Here is a 21,756-nt window from a genome sequence, read left to right on the forward strand (position 1 = left end):
CCTTTTAAACTCATCACAGCCTCCCTTCATAAAAACAAAGAAATTAGAGACCGACAAGCGTGACTAATGTGTATGCCCTGTAGAGGGCAATATTGTCTGCAGTGGCTCGGAGGACTTAAACAAGGCTGTTTAAATGTTTTCATGTTTCTCCTGGAAGATTATGAGACCTCTCTGCTCCTGCTTTCACATCATAAGGTGAGGAATAAGCACAACTGGCTGTCCTGCAGATAGTTTATGGCAAAAGGATTGACAAAAACTTTTTAAAGCCACTTAAAAGCTTTAGAGCAGAGCAAAAGAGGCCTTACTGGGAGCTGTAGTGTGCACTTTTCTCTTTGTCATTGTGCAATGTTTTAATATGATCGGAGCATTAAAGTGCAAGTGATCATAGCTGAAGAGTGTAGCAGAGGCTCACGTTTGGCTCAAACTGCACCTTGAGCACTGCAGGTTGTTGACTTGTGTATTTAATCTGACAGATTTCATATAAAACAGGTGATCCTTGTGCTTTTTTTTTTTTTTTTTTCAATTACAGTGGCCTTTGAACCCTCCTTCAGTACTGGCAGAAGCTGTCAGCTGCAGGACTCACCGTCCAGGTCGAGACAAAGCTACTCTTTTACCTCCTGGGCTTGCTTCACAACGGCTCGTGTGTGTGCATGGAAAACGAGTGTAAATCAAACCTTCTCTATAAATACATGAAAGGTCAGTGATCACGTCAGAACCACGGGACAGCCCCGTCCATGATTTTGTGGCCCATCGTCAGAGCCTGATTGGCTGCAGCGCTTTATGTTTTGCACTCCCTGCACCTTGACCGCCATCCCAGCACAAATACAGAAGAGCGCTTCTGCCGCAGAACTGTGTTTGCTCATAAGTCTGTCTGCAGCGCCATGGGACAAGTACAAAAGGAAAAAGTTCCGCTGACTTGCATAAGAACCTTGAAAACAAACTTATTTTGGGATTCCTTTTGATGTAGTTTACAATGAGATGTATTTTTCATGAGTTCTTTCTCAGGTTTTTTTTCTTTTATATGTTTCATAGTGAACTCTTCTCTCACTACTCCTGAGCCCTCCAGGCATTGGTCCAAGAATGTCCCACTTCCTTTTTACTTGTATTATGACTGACTGCAAAAGAGTGTGTGTGCCCATCTGCCACGCACGGCCTTATTGTTTGGTCATGACCCTCAACTGTGCTGCTTGTAGATTTTCAGTCTGTAACATTGGCAGACATCTCATGCACCTCTTCCAGCTACTTCTCAACATTTCCTTTATTCTTCTCTGCATACAGGCATTTGTTTTACTCGCAGATTGTCCGACTGCGCCATCGATAAGCAAGGTTCTTTGAAACTAAATCCATTTCCTCTGTTATCTCTGGCCTCATGTGTTAAGATTTATGCCACATTCTTGAACGGTAATGTTGTTATTATTTATGCAATCTCAATCGACTGACTTCTGGAGGATGAACAGGAAAACTTTCATTAAAATAGAAATCTCTATCTCAATCTATCCTCTCAAAGGGAGGTGTGTTAATAGGTTTTTTTTTTTCCAAAGTGCTCAGATTCGATGCAGACTTTGTCTTTATTTATTTGTAGGAGCGGATCTAACAGCAGTGCAGTCTGGGAGGCAGCCAGCCCCTCCTGGAGAGGCACTGTAAGCACAACTTTCCTCACTGCTTGTTTTAGGAAGACTTCCACATGTGGCCCACATCTGCATTCAGAGCATAAAACAGCCTTGACTGACACCTTTTTATACAGGAACAAATGTCAGTATTGGTGTCGTACGTGTGCAAACTGTTGACGATAAATCATCTGATGTGCAGGTTGTATTTTTCCACCTGGCAATGAAGCATTTAAAAAATATAGCTGCAGCCTTGTCATGACAGAAGTAAGATGGATGCATGTTAATCACTGGGAGCACACAGAGGCGCCAGTATACAAGAGGGAGGAAAGCCAAGAGAGACAGCAGGAGCAGCAACTTGTAAATATTCAGATGCACATTCGTTTAATCTGTAATAATTAACTTTGCCAGCTATTCGTTACTGGGTAATGACATTGCTGCTGGAGCCACTCACACTTCTTAAAGAACTCGTTAATTAACCAAAGTCAGATTTGTTGACATTCTGTAGCTGTTGCAGCTACAATGTCCTCAAACAGCAGCTGTTTTAGGATTCAGTAAGAGTAGCGTGTTGTAATTATACAGCAGAATGCCACAGCAGCCGATTAACAGTGACCACACTTCAAACCAAACCCAATTATCCCTTTTTTTTTTTTTTTTTTTTTTTAGCCTCCGATTGTCACATTTAAAGCATTAATTTCAGTATCTTCCAACCCCGTCACAGTTACAACCAACTGTGGCGGCAATGTGAAAACATGATTCATAATTTCGGTCAAGTTGGGTGGGTTGGTTGCTGGAGAATGAGTTGTAATGAATGGTTGTTGTAAATCAAATGTCTGAGATTCATCAGAGGCCCGTTTTAAAAGCAGAGAGACCGAAAATAACTCGATAATTATATGAGTCACCTTGCCACTCAGGAAAAGCTGTTTTTTTTTTCCAGTGTACCTACTCCATCTTTGCAAAAACCCGTTCACAGTGTGGTCATGTACATGTAATATTTTTGGATCATAATGGTTAAAAAAAAAAAAAAAAAAAAAGGCTAAGCAAAAAATACACTTGCTGTTAAATGTTATGTCTTGTTAATTTGCCAAAGTAAAGATTTGACAAGAAGGAACACAGTTATTATCACTGGCAAGCATAACTTCACCCAGTATGGCTAAGATGGCTGACGGCTTCTTTGACTGCGTCGCTGCTATATCTGACTCCAGTCCAGCTACAGCGGGCCAGACAGCAGAGAGCCAGAACATAAACAAACAGGTAGAAAATAGAAAAAAAAGATTAAAGCTAAATATATTGTACATGAACATACAAATTCATAAGCACATGCAAACTCTGCTTGCCTCTCCCCCCCACCCTTACACGCATACACACACACACACACACACACACACCTCTGTCCCCAGGTGTATATGGTCTGCTAGTCTGCTGCCATGCAATGGCACATTTAGCTCTGCGAGAAGCACCAGTCTGCAGCAGAGCAGAGCACAGTGAGGAGGTTATTAATGGCCTTCCTTATTTTAAACGACAGTCTGAAAACAGTGGTGGCACCACGCAGACCCTGCTCGCTGCAAGCTTGTCTTTCATCCCATCTGTCTTCACGGCACTCAGTCTCCTTGGTCCTAATGGGCCCGTGGCTTTCGCTCTGTCAGTTTTGGTCCTAATGCATCCTTGTCTGTCTGATCGGTCCAATGGGCAGTCTCGGAAGGTTGCGTGTGAAAGCACATAATAATCTGTCATTCCCAACTAATGTGTTGCATTTCTTCTTTAATTATTTAAAGGCACGCGACATTAGAATGGAAGAAATCTTGGAGAAGTTGGGAAAAGACGGGACACAATGTTGGAATCCTAAGTGCGTCATGTATTCAAAACTTTGTATTTTATTTCTTGCTAACCTTCAACTTATTTCCAAGGTTTATTCTCTTTTCTATATCCTGCTCATCTGCTTTCCTTTCATTTCTTAGAGCTTCTGAATACCAGCAATCACCACACACTGCTGTGAATTTTGACACCTGTTTGATGTATGCCTCTCTTGTCTCTGGCTGGATCTGGGTAGACATGGACAGCCTATCAATCTCTACACAACCAATTCTCCTCAAAAGCTCAGCTAATCATAAATCAAGTGATTATGTTTAATCCAAGCATGAGATATTTACTCACAAACAGTAAACAAACAACGCTTCGAGGGATGAATGACAGAAAATGTAAGTGTTGTAATAAGTTATCTTATATTGTAGTCAAAAGTATAACATCACCTTTGTTTTTTGTCACTTGCTAGAAGGGCTGGGATGCTTATAGTATGCATCCTTTTTTAATAGCATTTGCCAATACAGATTTGCATGGTGTTACTATTTCTATTTATTTGCAACAAACTGAAAATTTATAAAGAGACTCATTCACTGCAGTTACATGATGCTTTTAATTCAGAATTAATAATTCGTAATTAAATAATTTGGAATCAACGTATTCTCCTACAAGTTTACATGAAAATAATAATTCTGAATGGAAGTTTACGTGAAACACGTCCTCACTTAATTCCTCTTTAGAGCGGCGGGTTGGGAAGGGTTCTGATTGGACAGACGTATGACATAATCCAGAAAATAACAAAGTTCCCTCCCTGCTTCTCGTCTTTTCACTTGCAACTTGTAAAAACTACATAATACCTACCAGTTTCGCCACTATTTTTATTATAAATTTTCTGTACACGCTCAGCAGAGCATACTACACATTTTTCAGCGACTGAGAGGGAGAAGCAAGATAGACCACCGAACACGGGAGACAAAACAACGAGCGTCATCGGGACTGAACAAGGTAACGAGCATGCGCAGAACAACCGGAATTAATTTAGAGCGGAATAAAGGTTAACACGACGGAGGAAATAAATAGTTCGGAATTAAAATGCGAATAAACCGGCCACTTACATCGGAATTAAGTTTAATCCCGAATAAAAATTAGCGTTAGGAATTTGGTGTTTACATGGTAATTTTTCATCAGTTTAAAGCAGAAATAACTTTTATTCAGAACTGAACAAGTATTAAAACTCCCATGTAAACGTAGCAACTGACCTTACGTTGTCTTAAATTGCTGCCATTAGGTTTGCAACTACACAGTCCATTAAGCAAGGAGGACTTATTTCTTTGCTTCCTGATAATAAACAATAAGAGAAACCCCAACACAGATTTTCATTGGTCCTTTAAATGTATTAGTGTTGCAAGTCTTAAAATTAGCTGGGATTAAATTGTAAAGCAAACAACTGATGAAAACGGCACATTATTTTTTTGTTTTATTTATAAAAAATGAACCTTTCCTTACAACTTAAAGAAGGAAAATGGACGTGATGCAAACATAATACAACACAACGGTACAGTTAACCTCCAATTATAATGATTACAGCATGGTGTCATTGAGTCTACTTTTCAATGCCAAAAAAAAGAGGAGTTTAGATATAACCTGAAAATATCTTTGGGGACAGTAGCATTCTGTAAAATGAGAAGCATGATGAAGACACAAATGTTTTCAGAGAGATGAACGTACTTCCTGACCTGCAGGGAGTGTTAGCTCAATCGGATCATTTGCAAAGATTACAAACAAAAATAGCTCCAGACTACAACTTACAATACATAAAACATATAGCAGCATTCTTTACAATTCATTTTGATATAGAGCATAATCATAGAAAAATAGATGCATAAAAATTCTTCCGGTCCTTAAAAAAACAGTACAAAATATGGCAAGACACTTTTTTCCAAAAAGCGCCAATAAAAAAAAATGTGCCAGACTTAATACAGTATGATGATATTCATTTTTACATGCCGTTATGATGTAGGCAATCTCTAACCAATAGTCATACACAGATATTTGTTTTTTTGTTTTTTTTTTTAAAAAGGCAAGACGTTGGCACAAAGGCAAAATCAGTAACACTGTAAACAAATATGTACAACACAACAATCAGCACTATTTACAGTTTGTGAAATTTTTCAGTAAAGCTCAAAAAAAAAAAAAAAAATATCCACAAAAGAGAAGGCAGGCAAGTTGTTTTGTTGCCAAGTTTACTGTTGCTATGGCAATGGCCTCTAACCCCTGAAGTGTAGCAGAGCAAGAAAACCTTTCAGTCATTGAGTTTGACAATGTGGCTTGATTACTGCCTATTCAACAGCCTCAAGTGCGCTTTTTTTGTTTAGTGAAACAGCCCTCTGGGGTGCTCAAATCACGGCGAAGACTCGGAACGCTTTCCCTCCAAGTGGGTTTTGAAGACTGCAGAGGAGAGAGGGAGAGAGACAAGAGGGGGGCAGTCAGTTTGGTCACAGCAAAGACAGATCACATCCCGGTCTCTTGCAGAGATGCATGCAAACAGAGGCAGTGTATTTGTCTGAAGCTGATGGATAAGGAGGAGCTCCCGTGGAAAAAGAAAAAAAAAGATGAGGCAAGTTATTTTTGGTCCAACAAAAGAAAGACTTGCTGTAAAGTTAAAGGAAACAGATAGTTGATGGGCAGATGTCAAGCATCTCAACTGAGTGACAAAGACAAAGTAAGTGAAGACCGATGAGAGAAGAGACGGCCAACATAAAGAGACAGCAATACTCTGAATAAAGGAAACTGTGCATATCATGGTAACATTAAAAAAAGCATAACAATGTGGTCTATTATACTGGAATATGTCTAAAAATCCAGAGTATTGTACACAGTATGTGGGTCATTTTTAACTTTGAGCAGAGGCTGGTTTGGACTTGTGACCTTAATGCTGTTGGAAAGCAGTACAGCGTGTGTTCAACGCATGCTGTCACTTCATTATCATCAAAAGTAGCTCCTGGTTTCATATCAAAGGCAGACAAAAATTTCACCTGCTTACAACTCTTGATTCAGAAGCGCTTGGCAAGATATTTTATAGAGGATAGATTTGAAGTATGTGAGCATGGTTTAAGCTTCTTAACATTCCTACACAATACCAACCAATAATGTGTCTTATTTCTTAGTTTCTGGCTTCACACAGAGGAGGTAACTCTCTTTCTTTTGTATGATGCATGAAAAGGAGAAAGGAAACATGAGGTTAATGTAAAGATGAATGCAAATTTATAATAATGACAAAGAGTTCCTGTCTCACACACATTATTTCTATGTTGTGACTTGTTATCACTGGGTTTCCACTACATAAAACACCTGATCTGTCTACCTCAGTGTTTTTCAACTTTTTTTGAGCCAAGACACACTTTATTCACTGAAAAATCACAAGGCACACCACAAACCAAAATGTTTTTTTTTTTTGTTTTTTTTGTTTTTTTAATTTAAAGTCCATAAAATTAAACTCCATCTTGTCAAAGCCTCTTGAATAGAAATCATATAAACACAAGAAGGTTAGTTATTGTCTTTCACTGGGACCTGTTTGGATTAAGAGAGCTGCTTTTTAAACAATTAGATTAAATTGGGTAATTCCTCAGGGCACACCTGATAATCTCTCACGGCACACTAGTGTGCCACGCCACAGTGGTTGAAAAACACTGGTCTACCTCACTGACATGTACTGAGTTAGAATATGTAGAGTTAGGTGATGGATTATTAAAGATATATAACAGTTATATAACGAATATGGACGTAAACCAAACTCAGATTTAACCAGAATGAGAAGAAAAAAAGAAAAGGAAGCTGATCATCAAAAGCATACATCATGTGTGAAACACATGGTGGCAGTTGTGATGTTACTGGGTCACTAATGTTTGTTGATGATCTGGCCAAACATAAACGCAGGGGCATAAATTCTGAAGTGTAGAAGGATATACTGTCTGTTCAGATTCTTTTTAAATAAAGTTTGCTATACAGATGGACAAAGCGGCTATTTGGGCAAAATAATCAGTAGATTCTCCAATAATGATTCAGTCACCTGATGTCAACCTGACTCAGCCACATTTCACATGCTGCAGATGACTAGAAGCATCAGTACTCACAAACAAACAGAAATCGCGTCACTTCCTGCAAAGAATTTGCAATAAATATTTAAAAATATGCTTATTTCAACTTGTTTTGTTGCAGTCGAGACCCTAAACAAGGTGAGTCAACCTACGGAGGAGTGATTTTTAAACACACCATCCACTTTGCATGTGAATAACATGAGGTTAGAACAAAGCATGCAAATTAATGCCCATTCTCATTATGTCACCATAAATTAAATATGTATTGTCTCAATAATTGTATTTTTTGTGGATTCAGATGCAGCAAGTCAGGGATAATTTCCACTGAAAGCTTTTAATAAATTGATCCAATTATTTCAATTCAACTGGATGTACAAAGAGCCATTTATCAATTTAAAAATAATCCCAGCATTCATGAAAAGAAAAAGTCCTATTTAACACAAGCAGCCTGTGATATTTGAGTCATTTAAGATGTTTTATTAAAGGCACAAGTTGATCTTAGCAACAAGGAGGCAGAAATGGTGTTTTCGCTAAACAGTCTTGCTTTGGAACTTGCTCTAGTAACTTTGGTTGTCTCAATAAACTTTTCCGACAGCAAATGCTGAGAACAGACAGAACCCAACAAGCCTGCCTCATAGTACGATACACATCTTAATCAAATATTGTCATTTGCCACTTGGAGCTTGCTTGCTCAGAGGCAGTACTCTGTATCGCACAGATAAAGGCAGGGGAAGAGAATCCTAATTAAAACACAGCACACAGCTTGTAGGTAAAGGTTAATTTTACACAGCTGACTATCATGGGGTACTCCGAGGAAGTCTTGCTTCCGGTAATCACAGTGTTTTAACCTTTAGGCATTTCAGATAATAGCGTTTCTGCAAACAAATGATGTACACAGGAATGTGTTGCATCTTTGTATTTGCTGTCCTTGACCTTATTAGTTCATCCAGCATATAGTTTTGACTGGCAAGAATTTCGCCTGGTATCGATCCCTTCTCATGATAAATGCTGGCAGGATTCTGCTTCCTCACATTGTTTTCTTGCTGCCTTGTGTTCTTGATTTGATCTTTATATGAGCGCTAGGTCTTTATCCAGTGGTTGTCCGTTCTGACATGCTATCGAAAAGATAAAACAACTCTCAGAACTACATAAAGATCCACTTGTTTTCTCAAAACCAATAAACAAGAGATTAAATTTAGTCTAAAGTCTTGCTAATCGCGCTTCAAAGATCATTGCATGAGAAATGCAAGGGGCTGTTTGCATTTTGATGTAGATAAGGAGCCATGAAGCAGAAAGGGAGGCTACACCCCTCTCAAATGGAGATATGCTGACATCACTGAAACATTAGCTTAGCCACGTCATACCTCTCTGAGAAAATGCCATTTTGGTAAGAGGCAATGTAATGTTTCCGCTTGTCCACTGGCATCACATCGATGTAACCACCCACATTGTTCTTGATGACTCCAGCGTGGACTGCTGCCCGGCATATGCTGGACTTCTACATGAGCACACAAGGGGAAAAGTTTGTTTCTCTCTTAAAAAAATCACAGACAAGCTTATTAACATATTCGGCTTTGAAAAAAGGGACTCACATCAGAGTATATTCTGGTACCGATGACTCGGGATATATGATGATTATCCTCTAAACAGTTCCTCGGGCAGTATAACCTAAAAAACGACAATATGACATGAGAGTAATTTAAACAGAAACTTACATGTGGCAGACATTAAAGTGGAACTATTATGTGCATTTCAGGCTAATTTATTTTTATTTCTGAGACCAGAAGGGCTGGGATCGATCGAGTTATTGCTACAAATCGCTTTATTTACTTCAGACCGACCCTCTCCGTAGGCTGTCAGATCAGCCTGAGGGCAAAACGAGTGGATTGAGACTCTTCCGCATTAAGCCCCGCCTCCCGCCACTGCACTACATCAGGAGCGCGCACCGCAACTGCTTTCGCCGTCATTGTAACATCTCATAAACAGAAGGATTAGGCTAATATGAACTCAGTAAAAAAACAAACTACAATGTCAACACATAGCATACAGCCCTACATGTTGGAACCTGAATCAGACCCTGAAAACGAAGTGGAAAACAGCAACACACAGCAACGAATGCAGCAGGATGTCTCTCTTTGGTAAACTCACCAGCCATCGTTGGAAATAACTTTATCCAACGTTTTCCACCCACCTGATGTATTTGTACATGCCCTTGTTAACCAGTAGAAGGTAACCAATCACCAAACCTTATCTCCTGGGACATCACAAGGATTTTGAAGTAGAAAAAACTCTAAAACGATGCGTTTTTTGGAAATCGAATGGAGAGCGTGCTGGAACTCAAACTCAAACTCAAACATGTGTTTAGGTGTAAAAAAACAGTGCCGTTCACATGTCTGATGAGGATTCAACACTGTAACACTGTAGAAAGCTCAGAAAACTCCAAATACCATAATAGCACCCCTGTAAGGTTCATACCTTGGACAATGCCTTGCAGGACTTTCATACGGACACAACTGTGCGACTGTAGTCTCACATGTGATTGCCTTAACTGTGAATTTAAAGAGAAACTGTTCATTAGCTGTTTCAATGTGAAATGTAACATATGTGCACACGTGTCGCAGTCAGACTGACCTGCCACTCTTGAAACTGCAAAGGAATTAGCACTTTGATATTTTCTGTTAGGAGAAAAACACACGATAAATTCCATTATTTCCTTTTACTTTACTTACTTACCATTAAATATGAAATAGTACTCTACAAATTCATTTTTCAAAAACAAATCCTTCACCCCAGCGACTGGACTCCATTCTTGCTGGATTTAATGAAGAAGTCCTTTCTGCCAAGTCTTGTGACATCTAACCACCCCCCATCGTTATCTATGACACCAGCATGTAGACCGGCTCTGCACACACTTGATTGCTGTAAAGGAAAAAAAAAAAAAATCAGTGACAGCAGCATTTACATTTTGCTGACATGGTGGCTGTTATGCTACATAATACTGACTGCTGTAGGAGTACGATGGATCATTTGGATTATGTCAAGCTCAGGCTAAGCGAAAACTGTTAAAGAAGCCTGACGTTGGGAGTTAGTATGGAAAGCTGGCAACAATTTATAATATTCCTACAAAAAGTCCGACAAGAAATCATAATGTTCATCAATGAGGTGATATTACTGTCTCGAAGGTATAAGTTTAAGTATATACAGTTGTGCTCATATGTATTCCTACCCTTTCTTCAAAGAAAAGGCTGAATTTACAACAGTCACTCAAATAACTGGAGAATTAAAAAAGGAACAATAACTATAAATTTGCAAAAATATAATTTATTAATAAAAGACACTGTTTTTTCATTTAAATGAGTTGAAGAAAGAAAATAAACAAACAAACAAACAAATTGGTCCTGGACAAATTAGAGCACTTTTCTGTTGAACAGTGGGGCCAAATACCTGTCAACAGGTGCAGAAGTCTGACTGAGAGGAACAGAAAACACCTGACTGTAGCGGAAACATTAAAGGATTGTTCAACAAAATAGTAGTTTATGAGTGATGTAATATGTAATAAATTATATGATTTGCATGCTTTTTTTAAAAAAATTATTTAGATTGGACCAGAATTAGAAAACAATGTAATGATTTTCATTTTTATTTATCATTACTTCAGTCAATTTCAGCTTATTTTACAGGCAGCTGTTTTTTTTCCTTCTTTAATGAAAGTTTATGAATTAATATAAGCACAACTGTAGAAAAACTGATTTGCAGGCAATCAGTTTTTACATTCTTGTTACTTGAAGCTGGTTTGTCTTATTAAACACACATTTTGTCATCTCTGAAATCATATTAGTCTGTCAGCTTGTGTACTTACCATTTCATAGTATACAGTCCCGACTACTTTTCCTGTTGCATCCAAGCATCCAGCTGGACACTCGTATCTGTGGATTCATGCAAAAGCAGGTAATTAGATAAACGATCGCATATGTGTCTTTGCATATTTATGATGTCTCGTTGTTTCTCTACCTATTACACGGCGTTCCTTTACACTGATCTCGAAGCTTGGTGTCACAGGTCACAAGCTGAGCTGAAACACATAAACACAGAGGCCTCTGAGTGAGCGCTCGCACAGGAAACTGCATGTATGAGTTAGCAGCTCAGATTGCGGACGGCTCGCTTCAGAGAGCTCGAGTCGAGCGAAGCCCACGGGGGACGTTGCCGCAGCGCTTCCAGAACCAAAGATGAGAATTTCTGCAACGAGGTTCAGGGTGGTCAGCAATACTAGAGGAAGCGTCTCATCTTACAAGTGCAGGCCCCTTGTGCTGCGGAGAGGAAGCCATTTAAAAACCACAACGAGCCCCTCTCACCCCTCAACCCCTTCTCAGCCAGCCAAAAACAAACACACACTCGGGGGGGATCATGCTGAAAAAGAACTCCCCTCCCTCCTCCAAATGGTGACTTGCAATATTAAGAGCAGCTCAGGAGCTGTCAGGGCTGATTATGGGAGATGGCAGATAAGGGCAAAAGAACATCAAGACAATTTAAAATAAACTGCAAGAAAAATAGTTCTGATCTATTTTCTTTATGTTATCCGTTCCTGCTGGCTCGACACCGAGCATCAAGGTGTTTTTGGTTCTGACCCAGTTTTACAAAGCAAGGTTTTTCCTCACAGGACACATTGTACTGGACTTCCATTTTCTGCCAGTCCCCACCCCTAAAAACCAAATCCTACATCCCCCCAACTTGAGATGAAACTAGATCCAGAATAAACAGTTAAATGGCAGCTTACACATCTGCTGAGTGTCGACCACTTCATTCTTCTTCAGGTCCTCTGTGGGGGGCTTGGTAGGGGCCGGGAGGTTGGGAGGGGCCGGCTTGGAGGCCCGAGACCGGGGTTTTGTAGCATGGGGGGCCTCTGGCTCAATGAAGTTGTTTTCTTCTGTTTCCTCTTGCAGAGGGTCGGATCTGTCGTCTTCAACTTCAAGAAACAAAGACGGGGAATGACGAACTGTTTTTTTTGTCTTCCTTACTTCGTCTGTGAGAATCTTGCTTACATTTGTAGCAGAGGTTGTCCTTGCATCCTCCTCCGTAGCTTGGAGGACAGGCAGAACATGGGGTCCCGTGTTTGTAAGGAGCGTGGCCCCACCAGTTTCCCCTGTACAGGTAACACATCAAACATTTATCAAACACAAAACTAACTTCTGCAGACCATCTATCAGTCATGCAGCTGGTACGCGCCATACTCACTTGGGTGAATAGTTGCAGACAAGATAAACAGCTTTGGCCCAAATCTGTCCCCACACGTTCATGTTGTAGCACAGGTTGATGGCACAGCCAATTCGGCTGCTGGTGGCCCAGACCAGCTACCAGAGAAAGACACAGAATCACACATACATAAATCACTTGTCTTTAAAAAAAAAAAAAAAAGAAAGAAAATGGAGGGTATGGTCATGTTTTCCCAGTAGCTACCTGTGTGTAATGTGTACAAACTGGGCCGGAGCATCTGAAGGGACAGTAGGGATTACACTCCTGAGGGTAAGGGAAGCTGTAGTCTTTCACTTCGTCATACCAGGCCTGCACGTGGAACGTAGGCGGACGATACCTAAGAGGAACATTTGGTATACATAAAATAATGTTTCCAACAACATGTCTTTTGTCTCGTTTCTTTACTGGTGGGAGTGTTGAGCCTTTTCTGCTTCCTGCAGGCTAGAAATCAGAGCTTTGCAGATTGGGTCGTTTGCTTCTCTAACAGGAGCATCAGACAGTTTCGGCGAATGGAGATCGGGAAATATAATAATAATCAGCCAACTTTAATCTTTCATATGAGCTTGAAATGCTTATATTTGTTATTTTTAAGAGAATTTGAATGTTTTCTACAAAGTGAAATGAATGATAATTTATAAATATTAGTGACAGATTGATATAATCTCATCTGTAATATGTGGTTATTGGCTCACTTGCCAAGTCTGTTGGAATAAAATACATTGTCAAGATTCAAGCAGCAATCCAGGAGGGAAAAAAGTAGAATAAGTTCAATGTCTTTCTTCTAAACTTTATCTGAGGGGAAGCTGTCTCATATCAGGGGACAGGGTACTTTCTGTTTCATTCCTACTAGGTAAACATATGTAAGAATATACACCACACAGGAAAAATATGTCATTTACATCTACAAACAAGTTCATCATGATGACAATGATTGCTGACTGGATTCTGTAAAACACACAAAGCCAAAAAGCTTGAAAGTCAGTGATTAAATTTTGTTTGTACATCTTAAAACGTTTCTGCGTGATTTATTCTGCATCGCGTTAATCTCAGCTAATTGAGCCCTGGGTCTATTTGTTTTGGTCTCTGTTCAAAAATTGTATTCCCATAATAAAATAAGTATATCTCTGCAAAAATAATGCCTTTTTAAATACTTTTGGAGTCACTGTAAAGACAACACTTGTGAGATTTGTTCAAATGCATGAATCATAGTATATTAGTATTTGTACTGGTGAAGAGTAGGTAAAGATGGCACATGGTAACTAAGCAGATGAGAAGGATCAAGTAGGTAAACTTGTACTTCTATCACTGTTTGCATTATATCTATAATACATAATTTGCTTTTCTCCAGCAAAAAGAGTGTGTGCTTCTGTGAAATTGACAATGATTCATTGGTGTCATTGGCTTGTCTTCCTTTCTTGGCCCGGGCTCCGTAACCAAGGACACCGATCTGGCACCAGATGTTCCTGGTTAATCTGATTACAATCAAGCAGACATCTTGACAGTGGGGTGACATAGATGTGGATTAAGAGTTTCTTATGTAAAGCACTGTTGTTTACAACAGCTATATGGGTTGGAAATAAAAGGAGGGGCCTCAGTGAATAAATGGGCAAACACAACAAGTATGAGCCTCACATAGAGTCGCACAGGTTTATTGGTTCTCAGCAGCTTACTCAGCACATAAACACCACTGACGGATGTGTAATATATGTGCTCACAGCTGGCTGTTTAGCAGTCATATTACATTTTTATCAGTAGGTTCTCTTTATGAACATGTCAGAGTGAAGACTTGGAAGAAATTGCACCATAAAAGTTATGGAGAAGTAAAATTGACAATGTGTTGCCTTTTTCATTGGGATTAAGATCATGTTCTTAAGCTAATTGAAACACAAAAAGCAAAACAATGCATTTTGCAGGATGAAAATCCCCACGTATGAACTGCGTTTACCTTCCCCAGTGTGCACCCAGGTTCTGGCCGATCTGTGGCAGTAAGCTGGCTGGACCGTGCTCCCACAGGCAGGTCTCTGCCCACTCCTCTGCTGTACGTTCCAACTCAGTGTCCCACACCTGTCCAGGATGTGAGAAGGGACATTAGCTTTCTGGATCATACTGGATAGAAAGTGGTTATTTGAAGAGCTGCTAATATGATGCCATGTAAAGCTATTTGAGGTTTAGCGAGCTGCTAACAAGCGATCAAATTTACAACTCTGTTTTGTGAAGTGTGGTGAGAAATTAGAAACTATTTAGATGTGTTTTAGTGTCACAGTAGAGCTTTTTGACTTGTCCTGGATGGACTTTCCTCTCAGATGCCAGATCATTTTAAAAGTGCAAGCAGTTTTTATATCCCCTGAAGTAATAACTTCCATATGTCTGAGATGACTAGGTGCATGCTTTTCTTCCGCTTTACCACTGTTCAAATTGCTCTCTGTCACGTTGGATACTAAAGGATCGGGTTCCCATGCCGGGGTTTTGTGGGAATGTGAAGTGTCCTTCCTTACAGCTGACCTACATTCTGCTATTAATGTGGTAAAATAACACAGCTGTGATTCCCCCGAAGGACACTGCATGCTCCTTTAATTGCACACCTTCTCCTTCTCCATCACTGTGGGATGACTAACAGGTTTCTTTAGCAAAATCAATTAAGCGTGTGTGCATGGTAGTTAATGTACAAGCGAAAGGTGTCAGAAGCTTTTGCATTTTCACACAGCTCAGCTCGGAACGAAATCCCATCCAATTATGGGTACTGAAATAACTCCCCCACTTTCACTCCCACCACAAACAACTGCAGAACCTTTGTGTCGCGCCCCCCCCCCCCCCCCCCCCCCCCCCCCCAAAACACACGCTTGACTAACAAGCAGGCTGTCTGGCAGAGCTGCAAATGAACTTCCTTCAGCTGCTTCTGGAAGCCCCGTTTTCTGTTGAGTGGACATGTTTGTTTAGAACAACAAGAGCAGCGCGATGTTGTCGGACGCACTGAGGAATGTTAGACTTTAACGCCGCGCCTTGCAGAGGGTTACATAACCAGCATATGGAACAAATAGAGGAAAAGGCATCTCAGCATATTGGTGTGAGAGACCTCTGCAGATGTGGTCTGTGTTGACTGACAGATCCAAGGTTAAAGCAATAATGGGAATCTGTTGATTGATTTTTTTTTGTGTGTGTGTCTGCTTAATTTCATTCAAGGTTGATGGAGGGCTTGAAACTATCCAAGCTGAGTCAGTTGACTTTAGCACCTTGAACAGGTGGGAGGAAGCTGGTTTGTTCCCATACCAGGGAGGAAGCATGCAAACTCCACGCAGCTGAGATTTTTAACCTTCTCATTTTGAGGCAACAGTGTTGTTTTCTATTCTTATTTTTATTTATTTTATTTTTTTTGCTGCTATAACTCTTTGAATCCATCTATAACAAACAGAATTACACAGATTTACGAGTCTGTGATACGAAAAGTATTTTTCCCCAGCGGAAAATAAAGCACAGCAGGACACTGTAACTAGCAATTTGCCAGTCAGCTATATAGTCAGATATCACTGCTGCAGCTGTGATGTTTTGAACAGGTATTGATCTACTTCCTTCTGATTCCACGAAAACTGAAAATCTAACACCAACAATGAAATCAGCAAAGAAATTTGACAGGGCTGTCTGATATTTTTGAAAAATAATTCCAAGATAGCCTAGAAAAGAAGACATTCACTTGAGGTTGAGTGGGAAAGCTGTTTTATTATGCTCATAAAAAAGGTTATTCGTCTGCAAACCATTAACTAAGAGCTCGTCTAATGTGAGTTTCCAGTCAAAACTGAATAAATCTCTGGCTGGGGCTTCTTGGAGGATCATAAATGATGGTTTATTTCAAAAAGACATGATTTGTGATGGGCTGGAAGGGTGTTGTAAATAATAACAAACCCAAGCTGAGGAGCTTCACTGTCCTGAGAAGTTGCTGTGAAGGCCGACTCAGAGCGTGGACATTTTTCAGTCGTTGAGTCTGCACAGGCGGCTTGTCAAGCTGCTGTTGTTTGCATAGTTCCCCCAGCAGGGGAGGCCTTGTAACCACGAACCACCACACCCACCACCCACTCTGACCCCACTTCTACAGGGCCCGTAAAGAAAAACACCTTCCCTTGCTAAACTCTTTCAGCACCGTGCGCACGGCATTGTTTATTTCACTTAACACTTCATTTGCAACCTGGATTTTTCTCTTTCTTTCTTTTCTTGCTCGGTCATCTGGTTGCATTCCAGGGGTACAGAGGGCTACTTCCTTAGCAAGAATGGGTTTCCTGCTCCTAATCAATGGTGCATGCTGAGACACACTGAAATGCAGGGAACAGATATGGGAATTGAGAAAGTAAAGCTTAGAAAAAAGCAGAAGAGGTGATCCGCTGTGAGGGAGAACAAGGATGCAAATCGGTCACTCAATATGATATGGCTTAAAAGAATGGAAATAATGGAAAAGCAAAGACAAAGAAGGGAAAGGTGAGCATTAATTGGATGTTAATTTGCTTGTTGAGTCCAGAATCCCAAACACTCATCAGCTGACTACTATATGACACTTAGAAGACGCCACAAATTCTCAATTATAATGGAAATGCATAAATAGTACTCCACAATGAGAGTAGAGGTTGCAAACTCGAGTGTTGTATTTAGACAAAATTATCTGTTATCATAAATGGGCCAGAAATGTTGGGTTCAGACTGATCGTTTTGTCAGAGCCATAACTACATTAGCCTGTCTGGAATTGCATCAATGAAAACTCATGTATCACACAAGTGCAGCGACGTTATGAAGATGTTTTCGTAATGGCCCCACAGAGTTTTAGAAAAGGCTGATGGGTGAGGAATGGAAGGAAAGCCTCTGCCCCAGACTGTTTTGAGTCTGGGCAATAAATTGTTGGCCGCAGCTCATGACATTGTCCAGAGGATAAAAGAGCACTTGGATGAATCTCTAAACCCAGAGGAAATTTCCTTTGGAGAGACAGCAGCGCTGTAAGATACAGATTTGATGTGCCAGTAGGGATATAACTCCTATTTTCAACAAAGGGGGAAGCGGTGGGGGGTGGACCAAAAAAAAAAAAAAATCAATGCAATGCATCTAAAGAATATGTTGATAACCAACAAAGGGGTGGAGGGTAACTCTTCATATATATTTGATAACTTGTGATATCTTCTTTTCTTTTGCAATTTTCTACAAAGTATATGAGTTGGATCTGTGTGGGCTGATAATAAAAAGCCTGTTTTTGAAGCTTTAAAGGTGATTCATTTTTCTGTGGATCAGAGCTACTTTATGCAAGTCATTGGGAATTCTATTCAATTCAACTTTATTTATATAGCGTCAAATCACAGCAATGCCATCTCAAGAAGCTTTACAGACAGAAAAAACCCCAAAAAAACATAATGAAAGCCAATTCATCTGCGATGGACTGGCGAGCTGTCCAGGGTGTACCCAGCCTTCGCCCGAAAAACACCTGGGGAAGAATTCTTTAAAATAATTGCGGTTATATAGAAAGTCTTGGATATGCAAGAGCACCAGTTTCAGAAGCCCCATGGGCACCCTCCTGTGGAGAATTTCTGTACATAACCTGATCAAACAAGTCATGAAAGTCCCATACATGTTGGAAATAATCCATCTCTCATCTTACGAGCAAGACCTGCACTACAGCAATTGGATGATACTGTTTTTAGAACTTGTCCTCATAGACTTCAACAGCTGGGCCTAACAGGTTTTACTCACATGAGCAACATTGTCTGACAATAAGCGGAAATAATGCTCAAAAGTTTGCAAGTCGCCCTGCGATGGACTGGCGAGCTGTCCAGGGTGTACCCTGCCTTTCGCCCAAAGACTGCTGGGATAGGCTCCAGCTTCCCTGAATGGGAAAATGAATGAATGAATGAGCTTGCAGGTCAGTGCTGATTCATCCTGACTGGAAATGATTAGACCTTCATGATAAATGGCAGACATCACTGCCACCTCAGACGTGAGTATAAACCAGCAAAGCCAAGTTAAACATCAAGATAAGAGGGAGCATTTTTCCATCCTGGATGCCATCTATTTGTCTTATAGAGCTTCAAAGACTGACACTGCTCTGTTTATACCTGCGTGTCAACATATGAGTGAGAGGAACAACTGTTGTCCCGCTACTGAAGCTGGGCTCAAGCTTTGTGGATTGCTACAGAGTGTGAATGCTTATCCGAGGGAATTTTTTGGGCCTCTGTGTTGGATAATGACAGAATGGGAACGAAGCCACAGGGATAAGGGAAAGGGGAAGCAGGGAGAGAAAGAGAGGGGGCAAAAAAAAGGGAAGCAGATGAAGGAGGGGGGAAAAAAAAGAAAAGGATTTAAATAGATTGTATCTCCTAGTTTCTATGATGATTGCCACTGAGGGTCACCGAGGTTGGGATTTAATACAACGGCAAGAAAGTAAGGGAGCTGATCGCCAAATGCTTCTGTATGTCCACAAAGATTTGTGTGAGTGCATCTGCATGCATTAGCATGCGTGTGGAGCGCAGGCGAGCGTGTCTACCAAGTCTTCCAGCTGACTGAAGATGTGAGGCCTCTGAAAGGTGACACAAGTTCAACACAAACAGGAGGAAATGCAGAGAAAGTGCGGATCCCCTTTGCAAATATAAAGAAACAGATGTGCTCCACAAATGTAGACATCTACGGAATTGCAAATCAAGATGTGCACCTTCCAAGTGCGCTCCTTTTCTCATTTCCTCTCGCTTTGCTCCCAATCAGCATCTTCACCTCACTTCTTCTGACACCTGCTTGGCTACGCGTCTTCTGTCTGTTTGCAAAACACCCTTATCCTTTTACACCTCAACTTCTGTTTTGTTTTTTTTTTCTCTTGCCTTCCCAGTTAACTTCCACTCCCTTTCTCTCACCTCACATCCTCTTGTTGCATGCCTCTCCGTATTTCACCCCTGGGTGCCCCTCCAGCTTAAAAAAACAGCTGACTGTAACTGGAGACAGTAGAAAGGAGCTGTGTGCTGCAAGCTCAGCATTTCTCCACATGCGTGTGCCTCGACCAGAGAGCCTGCACACAATGCATACATACATTCACACACACACACACACACACAAGGGGTCCTCAAGCTCAACCTCTCAATTATACAATTACACAGTCCAGCGGCTGCCCCCAGCAGGAACTGTTTGTTTTCCTTTACCGGAGAATAATGCTGCCTTTTGTTCTGTTTTTCTTTAAGTGAGGATGAAAGGGCGATAAAAGCCCTTCAACATCTGCAGATAGTATTGATTTTTAACCTGTGAAGTGCCACCGGTGGCCGTGCGCTGCACAGGTCAAGCTGTGCTGACACATGTAGTGTATTTGGAAGAGTTCCAGATCAATGGAGTACTACCTTTTAAAAGGTGTGGTATGACTGTGAGTGTATGTGCACATTTAGCAGCATGGGGTGTGTGTGTGTGTGTGTGTGTGTGTGTGTGTGTGTGGTGGTGGGGGTAACAGCTGGTAAAACAAGCCCCGGTGCTGTAGTCTGATTCTAATTGCACTGTGAAAAGTGATCTGGCGTTGCACATACACGTGATGGCCGAAGGATAAAGTCAAACAAATCTCTTAACATGAGAAAAAAAATAAGAACACTGGAGAAATGTAATTGTTGGCAAGTTGGTGGAATTCTTCTCTTCTGGCAAAATAGCTAAAAGTTATGTGTGTGTGTGTGTGTGTGTGCGTGTGTGTTTGGGGGGGGGTGTTCATGTGTGGATGTGCTTAGAGGCTGGCACTGCTGCATGTGCGAGCCAAGTGGGACAAGTGCCAGGTGTCCGCTGATTGGGTCACCTCACCTCACTAAGCTCTATATGGCTGAAATAAAAATGTGCAAGATTCTAATGGAGTTCATTCTGAGGGCCATAAACTGCAAACTGAACCTCACGTGTTCATCCTCCATCCACTTACCATGTACTCCATGTTGGAAGCAGGAGGGTAAACCTGGCCTCTGAGCTTGTTGTGAAGGTCCAAGATGAGCTGAGCATCGCTGTCGGTGATGGCTCTCTTCCCCCTCTGCTTGGCCTCCCACCAGTCTCCATCCTCCTCCAGATACTTGTCTAAAATCTGCCCCCAGCCTGTGGAGTTGGGAAGCATCACCATGGACGTGGTGGTCTGGAGCATCAGGAGCAAAGACACGCCCCTCAGCCAGTCCTGGGATGCTCCTCTCATCTTTAAAAAGTTAAGCGGGATAGATGAAGAGGGGAAGGTTTTTTGGGTTTTTTTCTTTTCTTCTTTTTTGTATATTCTGAGCTGGCCAAGGAGAAAAGGGGAAAAAAAAGAATCACTGGAAGGATTTTGGTATTTACTGAATAACTTATATCAATATTGAACTTGGTAAGGACAGTGCATTGGCTTTGCGCACACTTGGTCTGGTGCAGTGCCAGGGATAAGCTAATGGAGTTCACTGAGGGTAAACTGGCAGCCTGGAAATGACTGGATTAAAGGAATCAAACAACTTTCCACTAAAACCCTGAATAAAAAAAAAAGGCTCAATGAGGAAGTAACGCTTAAAAAGCAAGACAGCAGAAAATGTGATCAATGTAACTATAAGTAGGTGAAATAATACAAAATTGACATCCTGTATTTGCAAAGCTTTAAATAAACATAATGGACATATATGAAGCTGCAGAAAACTTTGAGATATTGCTGCTATGACAAGACATATGGGAAAATGTGGAGCCGGAACAGCGTTAACTAATAATAATTTACCTTTAATGGATTGAAGATGAGCCCACTTGTCGAGATCCTGACAGAGATCTGGCAGAGAGAAAACTTCAGCATGAAGAAGGGGAGATGGGAAAAAAAATGTGCACAGCTCAGGTGCAGCAAAAAGAAATGACAGTCGGTGGTCGCTTTTTTCTTCTCCACATAAACAAAAACGTGATGTGGTTACTTCACTTCGCTTCCACCGCTTTTTAAATGGGGGATGTCGCTCTTTCTTCTTTCGGGATTTTTTGCACAAAAGCCGCTAAAGCATCACTTATCCACATTTTATCCTGAACTTGGCTGCTCC

The 21,756-nt window shown here is 40.8% G+C and overlaps 1 protein-coding gene across 1 annotated transcript; it reads right to left on the reverse strand.

Moving 5' to 3' along the window:
- Positions 1–5,803: 5,803 nt before the first annotated feature.
- On the reverse strand, positions 5,804–20,912 carry LOC306771088 (cysteine-rich secretory protein LCCL domain-containing 1-like; the record flags this gene model as incomplete). Its single annotated transcript, XM_079260145.1, has 14 exons — positions 5,804–5,855; positions 8,869–9,002; positions 9,097–9,172; positions 9,980–10,052; positions 10,136–10,179; positions 10,293–10,423; positions 11,364–11,430; positions 11,516–11,576; positions 12,279–12,467; positions 12,544–12,644; positions 12,737–12,852; positions 12,959–13,091; positions 14,700–14,818; positions 20,652–20,912. The coding sequence occupies 14 exons, from the start codon at positions 20,910–20,912 to the stop codon at positions 5,804–5,806; spliced, it is 1,557 nt and encodes a 518-aa protein (XP_079116271.1).
- Positions 20,913–21,756: the final 844 nt, after the last annotated feature.

The sequence above is a fragment of the Telmatherina bonti genome (genome assembly GCF_933228915.1).
Source record: "Telmatherina bonti genome assembly, chromosome: 20".
Taxonomy (NCBI): domain Eukaryota; kingdom Metazoa; phylum Chordata; class Actinopteri; order Atheriniformes; family Telmatherinidae; genus Telmatherina; species Telmatherina bonti.